The 15,439-nt window shown below is 41.0% G+C and overlaps 1 protein-coding gene across 5 annotated transcripts in view; it reads left to right on the forward strand.

Moving 5' to 3' along the window:
- The first annotated feature begins 52 nt into the window (after positions 1-52).
- Positions 53-15,439, forward strand: part of ano10a (anoctamin 10a) — a 37,413-nt gene continuing 22,026 nt past the window's right edge. For 2 of the 5 annotated variants that reach the window (XM_085422071.1, XM_085422067.1), the window contains exons 1-13: positions 67-166; positions 4,747-4,802; positions 5,813-5,968; positions 6,047-6,244; positions 6,623-6,757; positions 8,188-8,307; positions 8,512-8,696; positions 9,164-9,548; positions 11,184-11,239; positions 11,357-11,431; positions 11,576-11,764; positions 11,856-12,047; positions 12,403-12,531. In XM_085422071.1, the coding sequence (XP_085278197.1) occupies positions 5,833-5,968; positions 6,047-6,244; positions 6,623-6,757; positions 8,188-8,307; positions 8,512-8,696; positions 9,164-9,548; positions 11,184-11,239; positions 11,357-11,431; positions 11,576-11,764; positions 11,856-12,047; positions 12,403-12,531 (1,800 nt within the window). In that variant the 5' untranslated portion in view covers positions 67-166; positions 4,747-4,802; positions 5,813-5,832. Of the gene's footprint in view, positions 167-2,106; positions 2,395-2,476; positions 3,236-4,746; positions 4,803-5,812; positions 5,969-6,046; positions 6,245-6,622; positions 6,758-8,187; positions 8,308-8,511; positions 8,697-9,163; positions 9,549-11,183; positions 11,240-11,356; positions 11,432-11,575; positions 11,765-11,855; positions 12,048-12,402; positions 12,532-15,439 lie in introns of those variants that run through there. The other 3 variants (XM_085422069.1, XM_085422068.1, XM_085422070.1) reach the window with 3 other exon arrangements.

Genomic DNA, 15,439 nt, shown 5'->3' on the forward strand with positions numbered 1-15,439 from the left:
TCAGTTGACTGAGACAAGGGGGGGGAGTGTTATTCCTACTGTGGATCCACCTATCTCCGCTTCGTTTCTTCCTAGTAGAGTAAAACAAACGCACCCAGGAAGAGTTTGCGGAACTGGCGTGTCTGTCATGTCTAAACATTGCTGCTGATCGGGGAAGTGGGTCTTGGTAAGTATTTAAACTCCGTTTTGTGTTCCTTGTTTTACATTACTCGGGTATTTAAAAGTAACACAAGAGTGTTGAGCTTGCGCGGGCAGCTGCTGCTGTTCAGCTCTTCGGTTCAGTTCTTACGGTGAATCATCCTGCAAGTCATTAGAAATGTTCTCAACGGTCTTTAAACTCATTTATCTTGCTTATCTGATATTTCAGGTCTTACATTTAATGGGGACAGGTACTCATGCACATGTAACCTGCAGCGTGAAAGATACATGTAGAAAAAAGTTTTATTTACAGTGTTGTGCAAAAGTCTTGAGCCACACATCGTTTAGATTGTGCTAGGCGAATGGGATGTGATTTATGTGCAAACATAATTAGAAGCACAGTGTACAGACTTAAAAGTCAATATTTGGTATGACAACATTTATTTTTCCACACAGCTGAACTCTCTGAGGCCACTTGCTTTGTTATTTATTTAAGTGGTCTTCAAAAACAGGCTTCTTGAAGGGTGTTTGCCTTTCATTCCGTTTGTGAAGATGATCACACACTGCTTCAATAACGCTGAGATTTGGGCTCCAGCGAGGCCAATCCATGATGGATGGATGTGTACCATTATATTTGTTTCCATCAAGGTATGCCTTTACTGCATTCACAGTGTTTTTGGGATCATTGCCGCAATTAAATATTTAGCTGTTATCAATCAGAAGCTCTCCAGATGGACAAATCTTTTCTGCATTCATAATTCTACCAGTTTTGACAAGATCTTCAACACCACCATGCCTCCACTGTGTTTTCCACATGGCTGTAGTTAGTCACTGTTGTACTTTGATTCTGACCTTTTCTTTACGTATTGAAAAAAATCGAACCAAAAAAATTCAAATGTGGATTTTTCACTCCACTGGTTTTCAGTCCAGTTATTGTGTATGTTGGCATACCTCAGCCTTTGCTCTCTGTTTCATTTACTAAACAACAGCTTCTTCCATGCTTCCACTGAGGCTGTTTGATGGCTTCAGTGAACCATAGCTGGATCAGACTGAAAGTCTGGGGGGGGGGGTTCTGTCACTGCTACTTTTGCTCTCATCTGTCCAGTTTCCTTAATTTTTTTTAATGACACACATACATGGACTGTAAGTATTAGTCCAAAGAAAAACTTTTAAAGTACCATGTTTATTTTGTTTTTTTCCTGTTTTGTTGTTGTTGTTGTTGTTGTTGTTTGTTTGTTTGTTTGTTTGTTTTGGGTTTTTTCCCTTCTCTTTTCTTTAAAAATTATTTCTTTTTGTTTTTTTTGGGTATCTTGTGGTTTTATTGCTTTCTTACTGCCATATGTTCAAGATGTTTAAAGTGTTGGATATTTATGAATATAAATATATTGGTAAACATATATTTACAAAGTTTTTCTTTGTACCTTTAGAAGGCTGGAGAACTATTGCTCAAGACCACTGTAAAGTAACAACAAACTCTGGGCATTTGTAACCAAAATACAAAGAAATCAGGGGTGAATCAAGACTTTTGCACAGTACTGGAGTTGTTAATTTTCCCGTAATTTCTCTAAACGTATATATTTAGGTCCGGGGTAAACCTGCATTTTTTTCTAATGGCCATCAGGGGTGATCCCTGTTATCCCTGAATCCTCCTCCTCCTATATGTTATAACTTTGTTTAATCTCTTCAACATGTTGACCAATTTCTTTTCTTTTTTTTTTTTTTGATTTTTGTGTAATCTTCCTGACAGACACCAGTATTCAAATAAAAGTGGGAGCAAGACTACAGAACTATAACAGATTCTTGCAGTCATAGCATAGCGATTGCTGTTTATGAACTCCTAATTAAAACACATGAGAACAAAGAAGCTACATAATGTGAAATGTAAAGCTGTATGTTACATTCACACATACATATATATTTACTCACCCTAAGGAAAGTTGTTTAAAATACTAAGATAGTTGCCATTTTTTTCCCCCAAAATCTGACACCGTCAGGATGAAGCATGAAGATTTGTTGTGTAACTGCAGAAAATGTTTCAGTGTTCGGTGTAAAATAAATAACAGAAATAATCCTGTTACCTTCATTACAAGTTAACTGGATTATAAAGTGAAAACAGTTACTGATTATGATCCCTAACAGAAAGATATCCAAAGTCAACTCAACAAGCTATGGGATTTGAGTTTTAAACCACACTCATTAAAGACTCCGCACACCCACACAGGTGTTGTCACTTAAAGCTGCACAGGCGTGGGCCAGGTTAGTGGAATTTATGTGATCGATCACACACACACACACACACACACACACACAGAGCTATATTAATGAAATATACAAAGGCTGTTTTTCTTTTTAACAAAACTTATTTTTTACGACATATGGTTCAGATACCCATAAACTGTATAAAAGGTGGACATAGCTTCTGGGTCTGTGGAAATATCCTATACTGTAATTCTTTTTAATGGGCACTAGAGGTCGATACCTGTGTGCCTCTCATTGCTGTAGAAATGCGGTTGTTAAGTCTGACGTCACTAGCCGTGTCTGGGCCTAAACTCCGCTGCAGGTCCATATATCAAACGATCACTATGGCATTACTGAGAGTTGAAAAACTGTCTAAAGTCTTCCATCTTTAATAAAATGATCAGCGTTCTGCTCTACCAGGTGTAACAATTGAGTTTAACATCCAGGCATCCATGAAAACGGAATTTATGACATTTAACATTAGAAGTTAGCAGGAAGTTAGCTCGCTAGCTTCTATCTAAATACAACATAGCATGTCCTGACTGCGGGGTTTTGGAAACAAATTAAAACGTACAGCTCTGTTATCACTTCCAACATAAATGAAGACAGAAAACTAAACAGCAGTGACGTTTGTAGGGTTACTGAAGTTTGGCTAGCTGGTATATAATGATGTGCTACGTGATCGCTAGCGACACAGCTATGTTAGCATAACATAAACAAGCGAACCTTTTTCCACTCGATAAAAGTTAACGTGAGTGTTCTCGGTGGTCAGGAACAAATGTAATCGCATGGCAGGATGCTGTAAAAGGACCAAACTTCAGCCAGGAGAACAACTGAGATAATCCATCCACAATACGAGGTTAGTCATTCATATACTGCTGCATGGGCTGGGCTGTAGTTACATCCTAAGGTTTTAAAAACTGAGCTTAAATAAATGATTAGCGGTAATAAAAGCTGAGGGAGGTCAACAGTGATCACTGACTGTTTTAGGAGCTTTTTGAGATTAAATAGAAGAAAATACAAGACATTAAATATGTTAACAACACAAAAGCCATATTAAACGCAGACTACTTTAGGCCCGGAAGTAGGATTGGTCACGTCATCGCTTAACAACGGATAGGAACGCAGCGCTCACCCCTAGCATTGGTCAACAGGTTTTTTTTTTTTTTATAACTTTATGGGCCTAGTCACTAATTTTGGGTAATATTGAATAAAACATTAAGTCCACTTTGTAAATTTTAGTGATTCTAAGTGGCAGAAAGGAGGATTATCACAGTCAATAATTTCCTCTAACTGAACTGCGCATTTTAATTGAACCCTGTTGTAGATGATATTTCAGGGCTTCTGACCATCAGCGCTACATACTCTTTAATAAAAATTTGAATATGTGTGGCGCTCAGAGCATGAATCATATTGAATTTTAGTACTCTCACTCTCATTGTTACTCTCACATGTGCTCCAACACTGCCACCAGGCTAACATTTGTACATAATAAATAAGAAAATCTAATTTGGACGTTGAGTCAGTCTCCATACACTTCCATGTTAAAACGCCTGACAGCACTGGAAACAATACTTAGTCTTTGATAACTCATCTGCCTAGATGATAAATACAGTTAGAGGTGTGGCTGCTGTGACTGACAGGTGTTTGGGACACGGGTAGGCGGAGCTAGGCCTCTTCTTCGCCTGTGGTTGTGCGTATCGGAGCAATTTTAATGGATTATTTGATTAATATTAATCAAAACATGTCTTTGTGTGTGAGAGACATGTTCGTGCTTCACTTTTACTTTAACTTTCATCAGTCTGTTACTCAGCACTAATTAGCTGACATGAGAACCTGTGCTCCTCACTTTACAAATGCAGCTTGCTAATACCAGATAGCTTAGCACTCCACCCTTTCCTGTAGTCGGGTCACTTGAGGATGCGATGTCACGTGGCTGTGTCCATCTTTTATTTGGTTTAGATGAAATGTGTCAGGACATTATTCAGTTTCCTTCAGCTTTATTCATAAAGCGTGAAATCACAGCAGTAACCTCAACGTGCTTCATAAAATAAACTCTTCAACCTTTCCCAACTCTTTTACAGGAAGTGATAGTGTTACAAGTTGACTGGAAAATAAATTTTCAAAAATGTCAGTTTTAAAAACTACCGATTTATTTATTTATTTTGAGGACCACCACAGAGAGCTCAGAAATTAGATTCAGTAAAAAACAAACAAACAAAAAACGCTGATCCGTGTTAAAGTTCCCTACAGGGGGAGTGGGGCAGATGTGGGTGTGACAGCTGTCAGTGCTACTCTGTGACGTGGAACACCGGGTGCAGCACGCTTACAACACCACACGCTCTTCTCTTTTCTTACTGTTCACAATAGATGATCACGGTTCCCGGCCCGAGCCTGGAACACTGCCGCTTCATACACAGATTTGGGTGAGTGTTGTGCTGGCCCAAACGACACACACACACAACACACACACACAAGTACGGAAGGAGTAGCAGTCAGCATGTCAGGGCTTTCTTTAACACACATGCTCCTCCCTTTCTGGGTACAGCAGTCTCAGCTGTTTCTGTCTGTACTCTGGGTCTGTCTCTCCTTACAGGTCATACATGAGCTGATCTGCAGCAGACCCACAGTACAGATTCCACCACGTATGATTAGTTGATTTTACTGCAGGGAGGTCCGTGTTCAGACTAAGGAGGGGTAGCTTTGACACACCTTGTGTAAACCTGTTCAATGAACATTGTGACTTTATCTGTCATTTCTTTACCTGTTTTGGGCCAAGATGTCATTTCACACACTACATTAGTCATGTAAAGACATTTTGAATTTGTTGTACAGCACAGCAGGAACTCTAGGAGTCTGTGAATAGGATGAGACAGGGAGCCCAAGAAAACAAGAACAGACTTTGTTATTGTATCCAGACTTGACTTAAGAAAGAAAAATAGCAAAGTACTTCTACTGCGAGTCCCTAAAGAAAAATTGTCATCATGTACAATGGCATACATGATGTTAATGGGAAATTTTATTTCATCTATATTACTATATAGGTTTTTTTCTATAATATTACAAGAGAATGTGGGTGTGTATAGCTGTCTGCGTCTATAAGCTAACTTTGTGACAGACTGGCGACCTGTCCAAGGTGTACCCTGCCTCTCGCCCTATGACAGCTGTGATAGGCTCCAGCTCCCAGAATTGTAGAAATACAGAAACTTCTGATGATTAGGCCTAGCACAAGCTCAGCTTGCCCTGTCGGCCTTGCAGTACACTGAAATTGAAGATGATAGTGACAAACAGGCCTTTCTAGCAGATAGCAGTGTTTCCGTTTATTGGCAATACCAATAATTACTGTTGGTTGTTCAAAGCAAAGCTTGTTCTACAGCAGTCTGTGCTGTATTTCACACTTGGGACTCAAGGAAATAAGGACGTTTCTGTTATGCAGGTTTCCTGGGAGGAGGGACGATGCTGCAGGAGTCGTCAGTAGACAGCAGTGGCTCCAGGTTTGCTCCTCTGGTGGTGCTGGAGCTGGCCTCAGACACCAAGGAGGAGGCCATTGCCTGGTTGCTGAGCAGGATAAGAGACCGGCAACAGAATGGAGGTGTGGAAGATCGTCTGCGCCCCTCGAATCATCTTCCCTTGTTTGACGTGGTATTATTCATCCTGTAATTTCTTCCAGGTGCTGAGCTGCTGGTGGAGCAGTTGGGACCTGGAATCGGGGTGGAAGAGAAGGAAAACCCCAACATGTTTTTGGTGGGGGCCTCCATGCAGAGGCTGCTCTGTGGTGCAGAAGATCTGGGGCTCTTTAAGGAGTGTACTGACGGGTCCATGAGAGCCTTCACTTTTGCCAGCAAACACAACTTCAAAGATTTTAAAGGCAAGTCTACTGTTTAGTTTGTGAAAATTTATGCATCTTATTGTTATTGTTATTGTTAACTTGCAGCCTTGCAGTTTAACACAGCCAGGCTTTCTTTGTGTTAGCTGGTTTTCAGAAACTTTAAACAGTAACAGAGGTAACTCGTATCACTACCATATTTGTCAGCCTCCTTGTTAAGTCAGCTCTGTGCAGAATTGCATAAATAAGGAGAATTTAATGCATCATTTGATTCTTCTTCAACACAAATCAATCTGATCACTGCCCCTGAGTCTCATCACCGCTCACATACTCTGTCTGAAATAAGTGGCGTCACTGTAACAGCCTGTGAAAACATGCCTTTGTGGTGAATGGCACTGTGTTTCTGTTCCATCTCTTCAGGGGATGGAGACGGCTTCCTCAGTATGGCTGAGTGTCAGTATGTTATCAAGCATGAGCTGGACACGCTGCGAGCCAAAGAGGAGACTAATGTTCCAGGATACAGTCATGCCAAGCTCTACCCTGGGAAATCTATCAGTGAGTCTGTGTTCATGTCTCAATCTGTTTCAAATGAGCTTTGCAGTGATCAGTTTGCTGATGTTGTGTATTTCACTCACAGGAAGACAAAAGAAAATGGTCTCATCTAGTTCCTTCTTGCATGCATACATATTCTTTGTTGCTTATGCAGCTGAAGGTGGGCAGGGTGCATGCTGGACAGATTGCCGGTACTTCATAGCACTGCTGAATTTAACAGCTGAAATTCCAGGAAACTGTACTAAATTAGGATGTGCAGACATCTCAGAATAAAACTGGGAAACTGATCAACCTCAGAAGTAAAACCACACACAGGTGATGTGAGTAAAACATGGCAGTGTATTATCATACAGGGTTTTGAAGCTGTGGCCAATTTTATGCTTGTCCTCTTCCCCTAAACTGTTTTTCATTCTGTCGCTTACAGATAAACATTTTGATAATTGATCAGTCATTTCATTTGCATAGGAATACAGGTCCAGCTTCTCATCTTAGAGACTTGACTGTTTTCATTTTGATGCACAAAGAGAACACATTGTGTAAATCGTGGTTTAGTCGGGGCTAAATGATTTATCACTCCTCAACCTTAGTTAAGTATACACTCGGCATTTAATCATAAAACTATCAGAAAGACATTTGTTAGAACCTGTTTATAACAACATTAGCCACAGCAGAGTATGTTTTTATTAGCTGATACACAGATTAGATAATTTCACTCCTATTTTTTTTCCTCAGTTTCAGCTTGTGACAAGATTTGACTGTTTGAGCCTCTCCTGCGGTTCATCCACACTTGCTTGCGGTTTGATTTAGAGATTCCTGTAGTAGTAACGGTAGCAGATTGTAGACTGAACACAGACTGTGTCCTCCTTCCACCCCGCTATCTCTGCAACCCCCTCCCTTCGTCTGTCTTCAGTATGGAAACAATAAATATGCAAATGCAGTAAAATAGTCCCAAAGTGAGATAAGGAACCAATGAACTTGCAGTGAAGATAGGGTGCCTCTATTCAACGCCTGTGTTTGACAAATCGTGTTAAAATAGAATGTAATTATTTTTTGACAAATGATGCACTCAAAAAATGGCAGATGAAATGATAGCGCTTTCATGTGCTCGTATTTAGCTGCTGCATATTGGACAATAGTAATTATTGCTATAGTCATTATTGTATTGTGTGGAATGGGCCGGCTCCCAGCTATTGTTAGCCTGCCCTTGTTTTACAAAATGAAATGCATGTTTATTTAGTTGGGAAAGTGAGTTCAGAAAAACTCAAGAGAAGGATGGAAATGCAGCCAGAAGGTTTTCATGTGGAATATCTTCCAAATAATTCACAAGTTTGAGTAAAAACGTCCTGTTTTATCATCACTGTACATGACTAGAGTGGGGGGTGAGACAGAAAGTAACATGCTCTTTTTTGTTGTTTTCTTTACTTGCATCTTAGTTCGCAGACTGCTCTCCAAAGGGATCTTAATCCAGATGTTTCCTCTGCATGAAAACGAAGAACTCAAGAGGCTTTCTTTTTCCTGGTATAAAAAAGTGAAGGTGTCGCTTCAGCCTCTGGGTAAGTGCATCTTGTGCCATTATTTTTCATGGTCACTCTTGAATACATTGTGTGATTAAAACGAACAGTCCACGTTATGGAGTATGCACACTTGCAAAAGAGGTCTCTGTACATCTGCATTTCTAATATGTCCCCAGACTGTAATTGGAGCGATGCACTGTCAGTGCTCCTGATCACTACTGACTCTTTCATCTCTATCCCCAGACGACATCAGACACTACTATGGTGAGGGCCAGGCTCTCTACTTTGGCTTCCTGGAGTACTTCACCTTTGCGCTGGTGCCTATGGCCCTCATTGGGGTGCCTTACTATCTGTTTGACTGGGAGGACTATGACAAATATGTAGTCTTTGCTGTCTTCAACTTGATCTGGTGCACTGTTATCTTGGAGGTAAGAAGACATGAAACAGTATGCAGTATGATATCGTTCTACCTATTGATCTATTAATCTGTGATGGCTGCAGAATATAGTTTGGTGTGTGGAGGCACAATGCTCACCATCCTAAAAATATGATACACATAGAAATTGGGCAGTGATGTGTAAATATGCTCCAAAGCCTGCAGGTGGATGCTGGGGTGGTGGAGGGGTTAAAACGGGAGCGGTAGAAGTGAATCTTCAGCTCTTTGATGTAAAGGGATTGAATCTTTTCAAGCACTTCAGAAGTTTAACTGTGATGTGTGGTTTAACTTTTCATTCTTTTATACACTAAACAAGAGAGAAAATTCACCCTTTAATTGTAAAGGAAAATATTACCCTCTGCTGCTTGCAATGTAGTCTTAACTCCAAAAGTGTTTATTAAAATCGTAACAGAATTTTAAAATGCTTCAGCTGACTTGCTGAACCTTTGTGCCCACCAGTTATGGAAGCGACGCAGTGCCTCACTAGCCTACTACTGGGGCACACTGTGCAGAAAAAAGGCCTTTGAAGAACCTCGGCCTGGATTTCACGGCGTGCTTGGTCACAACCCTGTGACGGGACGTGCAGAGCCTATCTACCCCACCTCCAAGAGGCACCTGCGTGTCTACCTTGTGTCTCTGCCCTTCGTCCTGCTTTGCCTCTACCTGTCCCTCTACATCATGATGATCTACTTCCAGATGGAGGGGTGGGCTCTGTCCATCTATGATGAGAACCCCACATTCTGGACACACATTCTGCTATTCATCCCTAGTATCATCTATGCTGTGGTCATAGAGGCGATGAACCTCATCTACAGATATGCTGCCGAGTTCCTCACTGAATGGGGTAAGTCCACTTTTTCATTATTGTGCATTCACACCAAACCATGTTTCTTGCATTAATACAAGCTCTGGCTAGAGGGCTTGATTGCTGATGATATTACAAGAGAATCCAGAGCTGATGAGTTTTCACAATGCAGCGTGAAGCTAGGGTTTTCCTGTAATTCAAATGTTTTAATTCAACAGTCCCTTGATTTGCCTTTAAGTGTGCACCATTTTGTCTCATTGGGTAGACTTAAGGCCAAATAATTTTTTATTATACGCTCAAGACCCTACAATAATCGTGTGTGTGTGTGTGTGTGTGTGTGTGTGTGTGTGTGTGTGTGTGTGTGTGTGTGTGTGTGTGTGTGATCTCCATCTTAGGTATTATCATGCAGATGAATGAAAAAACAGTTATGTGTTTAAGAGCACAGCTCATGAGATCACGGTGAAAACTATCCGCACTGTTCATATTGCTGAAATTAGAACGATTTCATTTGAGTGTAATAAAAACTTTATTAAGGAAATATATGTTTTTAAAGTTGATGAATGTAAATGAATTGACCAGAACAAAAGCAAACAGCACCTTCAAACTATGAAACCAATTCAAAACATCAAAATTAAAAATGGACTGCTGTTCAGACTTCCCATGCTTTGATGTCCATCTGAGGTCTGATTACTTTCAGGACAGGGTCCAAAGTTAACATCATTATCCATCTGTTCTCTTTGTTCTTCAGCCATTTCACTTTGAACCCCACAGTGCAGGCTGCGAAATTCTTGACACAGAAGCCACAGCATGTTCAAGACACCAAAAGCTAAAGTGTTGTAAGACGTTTTGTTGCCGGTCATCCAGGTCCAGGTCATCTCTGAGGTCACTGAGCCAAATTAGAATTAGATAGCTTGGTAACCGACACTTTTGTTCCTCCTCCGCGCAGCAACTGTCACCATATTGAGCACAAAAATAAGATGTGCTCCCCCCCCCAGCGTTCAACCTCAGCGCAATTGGCAGTAAAATGCATGTTGCATTAGTAAATCAGTTTGTGTACCTGATTTAATTAAATAAATGAAAAGCTAATGATGGATGATCGATAAAAGTACAGACTTTAATTGTGTATTTCAAATCGTTTAGCGAAGAAACTGCATTAAATCTTTTGGAATGGAGATCAAAAGGTTTAGAGTTTTATCCATTGTATCATTCAATCACTGTTCACAGGAACTTTTTATTTGTGACAGCAACACAATACAGTACAGCTCTCAGTAAATGGAAGTGAAGCCATCAATAGGATAAACCAACCAAACACATATTGTAAGATAAAACCCTACACTGTTAGAGAGAACCTCAGCAATCATGTGATCCCCTGTGAGCACAAACTTAGATCGTTGGGATAATGTTGTAGTATGAGGTCTGATGGGCCCTGATTCAATTCAACATTCTCACAGATTTGGAGATAAATAATAACACAAACACACCATGAAAGTAACTTAGATGCTTCTTAAGGCAAATAAAAGGAATGTTTTTAAAGGGCTGACCCCAGGAAAAGTCAAGCTTTGGTCAGGTCCTGGAGTTCCAGATTTTTGGCAGTCATTGACTGGTTTTCATCCAGTGAGCTTCTGCTGTGAACATTGCGATGAGTTATTGCTGACATGTTTTCCGTGTGTTTAGAAAATCACAGGCTAGAGTCTTCATATCAAAATCACCTGGTGCTCAAAGTCTTGGTGGTGAGTGAAATGAGTTATCCACAGTTTTCTGCCAACTGTACCCTTTATTGATGAGAGTGCAGCCTTTCTTATCACCACCTCACTTCTCATAACTGCCCTAACTCTTTTTTTCTTTAGTTCAACTTCTTCAACTGTTTCGCGTCGCTCTTCTACATTGCCTTTGTCATGCAGGACATGGAGCTTCTCAGACAGGTAGGTCTGCCTCCTTCGTTCCTTCTTTGATTCTACTTCCCATCGTTCTGCTCCTCTAGTTTTTACAGTTCCTTTCTTTTGTTTCTCTCACCTCCCTCTACCCTGGTTTCTGTTGATATTTCTTTGTGTCTGCGCTCTTTCCAGAGTTTGGCGACCTTGTTGATCACCAGTCAGATCTTGAATCAGTTCATGGAGGCCTTCCTGCCCTACTGGCTGCAGAGGAGACGCAACAAAAAGATGATTCGCAAAATCCAGAAGAGAAGACTGTATGAGGAGAAAGAGCTTCCGCTGGTAGAGCAGGTCCGGCTCGAGGCCGACATGAGCACATACTTGGTCAGTACATGTGATCTTTAATCAGAAATCAAATGACGTCTTCTGCGACGTTCTTTAATTTGTGTCTGTCTGTGCTCTCATTCCTGCTCAGGGAACATTTGATGACTACCTGGAGCTCTTCCTGCTGTTTGGTTATGTCAGTCTGTTCTCCTGTGTCTTTCCTCTGGCTGCTGTCCTTGTGGTGTTAAACAACATCACCGAGGTTTACTCTGACGCCTTCAAGATGTGTCGAGTGTTCAAACGACCCTTTGCCGACCCAGCTGCAAACATTGGAGTCTGGCAGGTATTTTCATTTAGTTTTGAATGCAGTTGCTGATGTTTATGAGAAAAGAATGATTTTTGGTAGTTTTTTATTTAACAAATATTGCTGTACAACTATAAAGTACCAAAGGACACAGATATCCTCCACATCCTTACTGCTATATTGGACGTCCTTCAGAAATGATATTGGGGTACTCTGAACATTAAAGCTTTCTGTGGACAGGTCATTGTATTTTTTTAACATGCTGTCCTAATCTAAACAGAGCTCCTCCATTAAAAATGACATATGACTGACTCTGTGCTGTGCCCAGCATCCAGGTATGGTTTCCATTCGTGGAAACGAATAACTGTCGCTGTCTTTCTACCTCTGTGTGCAGCTCGCCTTTGAAGCCATGAGTGTGATAGCTGTTGTGACCAACTGTGCACTGATTGGCATGTCTCCACAAGTCAGATCCTACTTCCCCGAGTCAGAGACACAGCTCATACTGTGTACAGTGGCTGCTGAGGTAATTTACGTACACACACACACGCGCGCACACACACGCACACGCACACACACACACACGTAATGTGTGACCTCAGACTGGTAAACAAAGGTCAGATTTATGTAGTATTTTGGAGTAACTTTGTGATGTTATGAAACAAAACTTGACTAGTCTTGTATAAGAAATTTCAAAAGTGACACAACTGAAACTTGGTTTGGCAGAAAGTAAATGGTATATTTATAATAGCAGAAATAACACAGCAGCAGAAATGACTCCATTGATGATGGCACAAGCATCTCACAGAGCCATGCCGCTGTGTATGTTTTGCCAGGAGTGGAACAAACACGTCTAAATGGAATGCTAGGAAGCAATTTGTTATACCTCCTTTGTGATATAATATAGTATATAATACGAGTATAATACGCCTGTTTTGAAAAAACTGTATTCTCCATTCTGATAGGTTATAATTATATGTACCGGTAGTTAGTTAGATATAGTGATAACTGTGCAGTCATTCTTTTTGCATGGTTATAGAGGCAATTTTGCCATTCACTTTCATTTAAGGATCAGTGAATTTACCAAGGAAGACAACACAAAAATTGGACTTGTAGCATTATTCCTGTATTTTTTATTTTCTATAGATCTCATAATCATTTTTGGATACATTAGTGTTTAATAGCGTTCTTGTTAACACCGCGCTGTTCTGTAGTTGTGCCAGATGCAGATTTTTGTTCACTAGATGGAGCCACAGCCCAAAGCAAGGGCTGAGGGTGACGGGCAGAGTGGAGAGTGTGTGTGTGTCCGCACATAAATGAAATTTGCACTGTGCGTATTCAGCCTATAATTGTTTGAGCTTGTGTGTGTGTGTGTGTTAATTTGAGCATTCACGCTGCAGATTCCTCTTCTCCTGATTCTACCTTTATTAACATAACGTCAGCCTGCTCCCCTTTTCTATGTGCCCTGTTCAAACAGTGCAGCCTAACACACCTCCTGCCTCCGGAGGGGGGGGGGGCTCAAAATAACAGCACAAACAGGTGAGGATGTAGTGAATGGGAGGTGCTGCAGTATGGAGATTTTTTTTTAAGGACATTCATAAAGAAAACAGTTGTACGTTTGTGCTGCTTTAACAACCTCCTGAGGGACGATTGTTTTAACTGTCTGGTTGCTGCCTGAGACTGTAAATGCTCTTTAAAGTACTGTAGCTCACTGTACAACATCTCTCTGCTGATGCCAAGGCAGAAACTGGGTCACATCGATCGTCTGCATGTTGAACGTGTGGTCGGCACACACAGCTGAAAACTCTGCAGTTCACAGAGAAGTTGTTCTTTGTGGGTGATATTTCTCCTGCAGCAGCTGCCAGGATAAGCCTGGGTTTGTTTAAACCTTTCTTTTTGCTGGGAGTTCTCTATTAGTGTGAGATGGATTGAATCGTTTTAGCCTTGCTTTGTCTCATGGGCTGCAGAATCTGCCTCCTAGATGTGTCTTTTGTCCAAAGAGTCACCATTTGGAAAAGATGATCGGTCAGAGTTTATGCATCTGCTACGGTCTGCTGTTGAAATTGAAAGTGGGAGAAATGGGATGGTATGTGTCTCTTCCACAGTGTATGGTGATAAATAGGAAATCCAAATAGAATCAAGTGAATTGAATCATCAAACCCCTCTGGAGCCCTTTGTGAGGGAGCTGTGGTGTTAACAGATTCCGCTTTGAGAACCATGGGTCTGATGACAACATGCTACATTATACATGATCTGATGACACAGCTCACTGATTTTTTTTGTTGTTAACTTTACTTACTGAGGGGGTGTAACAGCTCTGTGTTTGGATTAATTTCCAAGTGCAGATGTTACTGATGACAATAGGTCGTTTCGCAGGTAACTGCTCATGCACCATCAATGGCATGCAGAGACTTTTACAGATGGGTGAGACGAGTGGGTGAACCAACTGCATTCCAGTTCCTCATCATCTCTGACAACAGTGTAGCAGTACACATACACAAACGGCCAAAAAAAGACTGAGCATCTTAAAAAGCTGAATATTGTGAAGTTTGTCAAAGAGGTCAACTTTCATGCTCATTGAAGGTAAAGTAAATGGGTCAATGGTCTGTACTGGTCTGGGGTGCTGTATCACCTACAGTGACAGACGTCATGAGGAAATATGAAAAATACAGACCCTGCAATATTAGAGAACGAACCCAAATGATTGCCTAATCCCCTGCAAACTAGCACTTGTCAACAGAGGGGAGGAAAAACTCCCTTTTAACAGGAAGAAGCCCCCATCAGAGCCATGCTCAGGGAGGCTGAACATGCCATTTGCCCTTTCCACAGTTCAGGGATGAGGGTAAAAGAGGAGGATAGAAAGAATGCTAGGGAAGGGTTTCGTGGGAAATCCCACCTTTCAAGTATTCAGAGAAATATCTCTCAAGTGCCACCTGCTGTGCCTCTGGCTGAATTGCAGACAATTTAATTGAAATTAATAGCAAGTGGAATGACTGTCCTACATCGACTCCTGCTACTCTCCTCTCAGTTCCAGCCTTTGTCAGCATGACATAAACGCTCCCAGAAAAAATGAGAGATTTAACAGCTGATAGTCAAGCTAGCTTCCAAAGACAATTACCAAGTGCAGCCAGAGGGGGGCAGTAAATTTCAGGATAGATGTAATCGGGCAATATGAGATCTGTTTTGGTCCGAAATGCTGGTCTGAGCTGTAAGGACAGAGATTGTTTTCACTTTAGTATCATTTTAATTGATGTCTGTTTTTATATTTGCTTGTATAAGACACGCTATTTTCTTGTTGGGAAGCCAAAATCAGAAGATTTTCACCATCGCTGTCTTTAGTTAAACACTTGTCTTTCACAAGTCATTAGCCAGTGAGCATACCATGGTTAATCCTCCCTTTCTGACTGTAATGGGGGCCATAATCTACTAAATGA

This window comes from Rhamphochromis longiceps, linkage group LG11, assembly GCF_057381845.1.
Source record: "Rhamphochromis longiceps isolate RC_006_pf linkage group LG11, R_longiceps_female_GT1.1, whole genome shotgun sequence".
NCBI classification, from domain to species: domain Eukaryota; kingdom Metazoa; phylum Chordata; class Actinopteri; order Cichliformes; family Cichlidae; genus Rhamphochromis; species Rhamphochromis longiceps.